The sequence below is a fragment of the Saccostrea cucullata genome, unplaced genomic scaffold (assembly GCF_032062105.1).
Source record: "Saccostrea cucullata isolate Sc308-1 unplaced genomic scaffold, CSIRO_AGI_Scuc_v1 ctg9025, whole genome shotgun sequence".
Classification (NCBI taxonomy): Eukaryota; Metazoa; Mollusca; class Bivalvia; order Ostreida; family Ostreidae; genus Saccostrea; species Saccostrea cuccullata.
This window is the reverse complement of record NW_026934569.1, coordinates 9,920-16,886: the sequence shown is the minus strand read 5'-3', so window position 1 is coordinate 16,886 and position 6,967 is coordinate 9,920. Positions and strand designations below refer to the sequence as shown.

The following is a 6,967-nucleotide window of genomic DNA, read 5'->3' as shown; positions in this document are numbered from 1 at the left end:
TTTATATGGAAATATTCTCAGGTAGTGTAGAATTAAATTTGTTTAAATAACAGCCCCCAATGCAAGGGTAGGTTGGGGCCACAATGGTGGATCAAAGTCTTACATAGAAAAATAAAGGGAAAAGTCCCAAGAACAGAAAAGCTATGATTAGTCATATTTCCATGTAAGCATCCTCATATATTGAAGATTTAAATTTGTTCAAATCATGACCCTCTGGGGGTAGGGAGGGAAACAATAGGGAATCAAATTCAATTTTTTACAAAGTAATACACTTGTATATAGGAAAAAAATGTTTAAAAAAGAAATCTTTTTATCAAGAACAGCAAAATCATATGCTATATTGAAATGAAGGCATTCTCAAATAGTATTTTAAAAAATTCAAGTCCCCCCCCCCCCACCTCAGTAAACTTTCAGTTCTGATCTGATATGTTCTTTTTCTAGCCGATGTGCTCAGGTGAGCGATATGGCCCCTGGGCCTCTTGTTACTTGTGTGTGAGAATATATATATATAGGGAGGTAAAAAGTATATTGCAGTATACCTTCCAATTTCTATAATTGCACTAATTTGGAAGGGTGATACATGTAGTGTTTTGCGGGAAGGGGTTTGCTTATTTCAAGAACATTTTGAAAGATGCTTTTATTTTTCAAATGAGAAAGACTGTCAATTCTTAAAAGAATATTCTGTTTCTTAACAATACATGTAGTCGTAAAAATTCCTCAAGGGTCAAATTATCCCGTTCTGTGTAAATTAAAACATGACATATTTCAATTCTTTATTGAAAAAAAAATTATCGAACGAAAAATTACTTATTTTCAAACAAAAAATATGTTTTATAAGATAAAATAATTTTCCTCAATGTGTTTATGTTCAAGTACTGTATTGTATTATACGTAAACAGTTTGGTTGTGTGAATTGTGTTTTATATCTATATTTTCTAATGATGCAACGTCCATATCATTGCAAATTCCGCATAAATGTAAAAAAAAATCTACTAAGAAAAGAAGACAGATTTGTTTGCACCTTGATGTTTATATCTATTGGTACAAATAAATAACTAAATCCTGTTTATTGACTCCTTCTGGGCACACCTGATCCCAGGTGTCCGTGGCTTTTTTCCCCTTTACAGTCAGGATTCAAATTGTTATAGGATTTGAGAGACCAGTCTCCTTTCGTTTTCATAGGTTATACTAGTCTCGTTTACTAATTTTTATTTGAAAATAAAAAGTTCAGAATATATGACGTTTTCCAGGCATTTTTCCGCGATTTTGATATTTTACAGACACAAGTTATTTATCAAAATCGTGAAAAAAAGCCTGGAAAACGTCGGATATTTTTTCCTGGCACGTAGACTATCAAAACCTATTGAAATAAAGACCACTATTTGCATACAAAATTATGTTACTATTTCAATACTGGTTTTTTAGTGTAAGTGCGTGTACATGCAGGTTTGTAACAGATAAAAAAAATGCAACTATGATTAACACATTCAATTTATTCGCTGAATTATTATTCATTTGGTTTTGAGTTTCTTTGGTACTTTGTATTTGGACTGTTTTGGTGTTGACTCCAAAGATGCCATATAAGCCCTGATATACAAAAACAAGAACAACGTTCCCGTCACAGCGGGTGGTATGGCGGAAGTAGTATCTCCAAGTGCAATATGGGTAAAAACAGCACCACCGGAAATAAGAGCCAGAATCCCTGTAGCTACAGTTTTTATTTCACTGGAGAAGAGTACAGCCAGACTACAAGCCACCTCGTACACTCCGACAAATATCCTGTAATTGTCTGGGTTAGGTGTGTATCCGATCAAGGTCAAAGGGCAAACCTTGGAAAAATCCTGAAATTCTCTCGCCTGGAAAAAAAGAGTCATTGTCATTGTCAACACTCTAAAGGTTTCAAGTTCCAAGATTTATTTAATACCGTAATTTAAGTTTATCATTCAAATTTAAATTTCTTGGACAAACTTATGTCGCGTAAATCATTTTCAATTGCTAAATGGCATAATCTTGGTATTCAACTTGGTAATTGAGTTTAACATAGTCCGCTATATTAGTTTGTTATTCGGCGTTTAAGAGTAATACATATTGTTAAAAAATTAACGTAATCAATTAATTACAAGTATGCCAAAACTTACAATTTCTCCATAAAGCTCTGTATTGAATGGAAAGACCTTGATACAGCCGTCAACAATACACAAGCATGGAAGGATCCAAGTCAGGGCGATATCTAAATTACTGATGAATCCCATTCTGTAAAAGCAATATCGACCAGTCAATATGATTATTTTATCGATACTTTCAGATTAGAAATACTCAATTTTCAATAATTATTTTCAACATGTACATATTATTATAACTAAATTAGGCTTTCTGACTGTTTGCTGGCAAGTATGATGTTTTGACTACTAGTACTAGTATTCACTACAGTGGGTGCAAGGAGCTCGAGAGACCTGGGGGCATTTTAAGGAAAGGTCAACAGCAGAACCAAAAAAATATTAAAATCAAAAATTGTTGCCAAGCTAAAAAATTAAAAAGTACTCAAAACAAAACTGCATGAGAAAGAAAGAACTTTCCCAAACGTGGAAGAGGGAGGGGTATACTTCTAATGGACAAGCCACTTTCCTTAATTTATAGAATTTTATAAATCTTCTTATAAGTTTTCTTGCTTTCTAGAGGGTAAGGGGGTTCAAGGTCATTTATTGGTTACTTTACTACATCAGTTTAACAGCTGAAAACTCTAGACGTTGGAACCTCCTCCCCTAAAAAACCCTGCTGCTCAGTTAACGTTATGGAAAAATTGCATTTCCAATTTCGTCTAATAATTAAGGTAGGATCCTTCTCTGTTTCTGACTAGATAAAATATTCAATGTATATTTGCTTATATCTCATATATTTACAGTGGACCCTCATTTATCCGGACGCTTTGGTTCCCAGTCAATTTGTCTGGATATGTGAAGCATCCGGATATCTGAATCACCAGTTAAACAAGACAGAATAACATTTTAAAATTTCGTTCCGATGAAAAATCGTCCGGATACTGAAGCATCCGGATATCTGGCGTCCGGATATCTGAAGGTCCACTGTAGATGTAAGAGATTTAAAAGATCACATTTTTCTTTTCTCATCACAATTGTACAACTTTAAATAGATATATGGTAAACTGAGTTTAAAATCTACCAGTAACTATATTTTTGACGGAATGGTGGCGTATGAAAATATCTTCTTTTTTGATTCTCAAAATTATTGTAGAACAATGAATTTAGTCATAATTTTACACAATCAAAGACTTAAAGAATTTTTCAAATGTTAGCTATATTAATGATAAGGGACTAAAGTTTTAAAATTTATCAAATAAATGTGATTTTTTTTTCACAAAATACAATAATATTAGCTTTAAAAGCTTCAAATCTAAGAACAGGTATGAGCCAAAATTCCATAGAAAGTGTTTCACTCTCGTAGTAAACGGTCAAATCTTTTTGTTTTTGTATCATTTTGTTTCTCTATATGATCTCTTTACCATATGTGAAAATTAGAAAATTTTAAATATAGGACACATGTATATAAAAATTATGGTGACATATTTCTGCCCCCTACATGCAAGATAAATTATGTTAACATGCAAGAAAATTATGTCAACATGCAAGAAAATTATGTATACATGCAAGATGATTATGTTTACATGCAAGTTACAAATCCTTTAAGGGAATCTGATTTAAATATGGGTAAAATCCCGTGCTGACGCCCGTATCTGACATCGTAGATGCAAGATGCAACATAATTATGAGAAAATGCGATTTACTTATGTAACATGCGAGTTAATTATGTTGACATGCAAGATATTTATGTCAACATGCGAGTTAATTATGTAGACATGCATGATATTTATGTCAACATGCGAGTTAATTATGTAGACATGCAAATTATTTATGTCAACATTCAAGATACTTATGTTAACATGCGAGACATGCAGGATATTTATGTTCACATGCAACTTATTTATGTCAACATGCAAGATAATAACTTGCATATCAACTTACATATCTTGCAAGTTAACATAATTATCTTGCATGTTGACATAAAAAAGTTGCATGTTGACATAATTATCTTGCATGTTAACATAAATAAGTCGCATGTTGACATAATTATCTTGCATGTTGACATATATAAGTCGCATGTTGATATAATTATCTTGCATGTTGACATAAATAAGTCGCATTTGACATAATTATCTTGCATTTTGACATAAATAAGTCGCATGTTGAGATAATTATTTTGCATGTTGGCATAAAAAAGTCGCATGTCTACATAATTTTCTTGCATTTCGCATCTAAAATGTCAGATACAGGCGTTAGTAAGTAAATTTACCCATATTTAAATTATATTTTCTTATAAGATTGGTAACTTGCATGTCAACATAATTAACTTGCATGTTGACATAAATATGTTGCATGTCTGCATAACTATGTTGTATGTTAACATAACTTATCTTGCATGTAGAGGGCAGAAATATGCCACCATAAAAAATAACTAATATAAAAATTAGGAAAAATAGAGAAAATTCGGATCAGCCAAAATCCATTTTTGTTAAACTTTTTGTGTCAATTAGGTAGTATGGCCTTATAGACCCTGTTTGGTAACATTGTTTTATGCAAAAAGAAAAACATTTAAATTAATTTTTAGAAATAGAAGACCATATTGCATGATTGTATGCAGTATTTTTTCATACTTAATGCTCAGGGAAAAGGTAATGATCTTGCCGTGACCTTGACTCTAATAAAATGGTCAAAACTAATCTAACTGATACCATCACTAAGTGATGTTGTCTTCTTGATTTCAAATACAAGAAATACAGTTTTGTGTGAGAATAATCCTACCTCAATTGATATCATGGAGATATACTTGTATACCCAGAAATAGCACTTGTTAGATAGATCGGCGTAGGTTCGTTTATTTTTTTCTTTATATATCGAGAAAAATTATTATTTTCTATTTAATTTATAAACTTTTATTTTTTTTTTTAAAATTAATGAGGAAGCCTACGAAGCATTTAGAAAATACTCGCATTTAAAACATATCAGTAAAACGTAAAAAAAAAAAAAAAGAAAAGAAATAAATAAATAAAACATCAGGAATATTTTGTAACCGAATACAATAATAGTTAGTGTACTTTTGAGTTTACGTTGGATTTTATAACATTTTGTACATATTTCCTACACATAATTTGGAATCTTACCTGTACGCGTGTTCCCTATGAAGACTGGTATACCCCTGTTGTTTATAGTTCTAAATACACGTGTCCGTAGTGACGTAATGTGTACCCCCGGGGACAGAGGACTGGACACAACTTCCCGGTCAATAAAGAAAACACGGAAGTACTCAACCCCACTGCTTTTATCCCATTCCAGTGTCAGTGAAGGCTAAGTACAGTAGTTTCTAGATAAATATTATCATTATACATGTATTTTCAATATCAAATGGGAAAGTGAAGATGAAAAACAAAAAAAAAATATGGAAAGAAATTTTAAGTAAAGGGTAAAAAATAAAATAAATACAAGATGTGTTTGTGAAACACTATGCGCCCGGCGGCAACAAAGTTTTAAAAAAGCTATTTTAGCATATAGGTCACAGTCAAGGTAACAAGGTCATTGGCCTTGGTGTCATTTGAAAGAACTTGATAAGTGGAGTATGCAAACCAAATATGAAGTCTCTTATGATTCAAGTTATAGCGAAGGTACCAAAAAGCTCTTTTTAGCATATAGGTCACAGTCAAGGACACAAGGTCATTGACCTTGGTGTGATTTGAATGAACTTAATTAGTGGACTAATTAAGTACCAGGTATGAAGTCTCTCTCTCTCATGGTTCAGACTTATGGTGAAGGTTCAAAAAAGCTATTTATAGCATATAGGTCACAGTCAAGGTCATAAGGTCAGTGACCTGTGTGTCATTTGTAAGAGCCAAATTAGTCGAGTAAGCAAACCAAATATGAAGTCTCTATCTTTCAAGGTGTAAAAGTTATGACGAAGATTAAAGTTTGCAGACAAAGACGCAATTTTTAGCATGTAGGTCACAGTCAAGGTCACAAGGTCAATGACCTTGGTATAATTTGAAAGGGTTTAATTAGTGGAGTAAGCATATCAAATATTAAGTCTCTATCTTTCATAGTTCAAAAGTTATGATGAAGGTTAAAGTTTGCAGACAAACAAACAGACAGACAGAACAAAAACAATATACGCCTCGGATCTATCGATTCGGGCGCATAATAATAATCTCACTGGAATGGGAATATCACTTAACACTATATGGCTTCAGGTTTGAGGGTTTATATGAGGGGTGTATCAGAACAAGCAAACATATTTAAAATCATCTTCCCAAGTTAAAAGAGTTTCTGATCCGCTCCGCTCCACATAAACAGTTTATGTGGAGCGGAACGGATCAGAAACTCTTGACTTGGGAAGATGATTTTAAATATTTTTCGTTTTACTAATATAAAGTTAATAAAAAAAGTGTGCACCGCAAACAATGTTTTATTAATACAACATAGAAATTTGAATTCCTTTTCCCTATCAATACCATTTTTGTGTAAAGTTATATATGGCGTATCTGAGCTACAAAAAAATAAGATAAATAAATAAAAATACGAGATTAAGTGTATATTTACATGATACATGTATCTGTTTTGCGTTCAAATTAAAATTTTCACTGATTTGCACTATCCCCACATTTCTAAGTTAACTGACTTTAAACTGTATCTTATAATTTAATTCCGAGTCGGTAATAAATCGATTATTGTTTTAAATCTCGGATATCTATGAAATGCAATTGATCTAAACTGTGTAATTTACAGGAATTCTGAAAGTCTTTATAGAGTATAAAGTAACAAAACAAATAGAAAGCTCTTTTAGATTTTATTTAGTCTGAATTTATTAAAATCATATATATGACTTTAAAATTATCAGTAAGAAA

General features: G+C 31.9%; 1 protein-coding gene across 1 annotated transcript; it reads right to left on the bottom strand.

Annotated features, from left to right (window-relative positions):
• Positions 1 to 1,478: 1,478 nt before the first annotated feature.
• Positions 1,479 to 5,470, bottom strand: LOC134241011 (transmembrane protein 35B-like). Its single transcript, XM_062723104.1, has 3 exons — positions 5,237 to 5,470; positions 2,139 to 2,253; positions 1,479 to 1,856 (listed from the first exon to the last, which is right to left on the bottom strand). The coding sequence occupies exons 2-3, from the start codon at positions 2,250 to 2,252 to the stop codon at positions 1,512 to 1,514; spliced, it is 459 nt and encodes a 152-aa protein (XP_062579088.1). The 5' UTR covers position 2,253; positions 5,237 to 5,470; the 3' UTR covers positions 1,479 to 1,511.
• Positions 5,471 to 6,967: the final 1,497 nt, after the last annotated feature.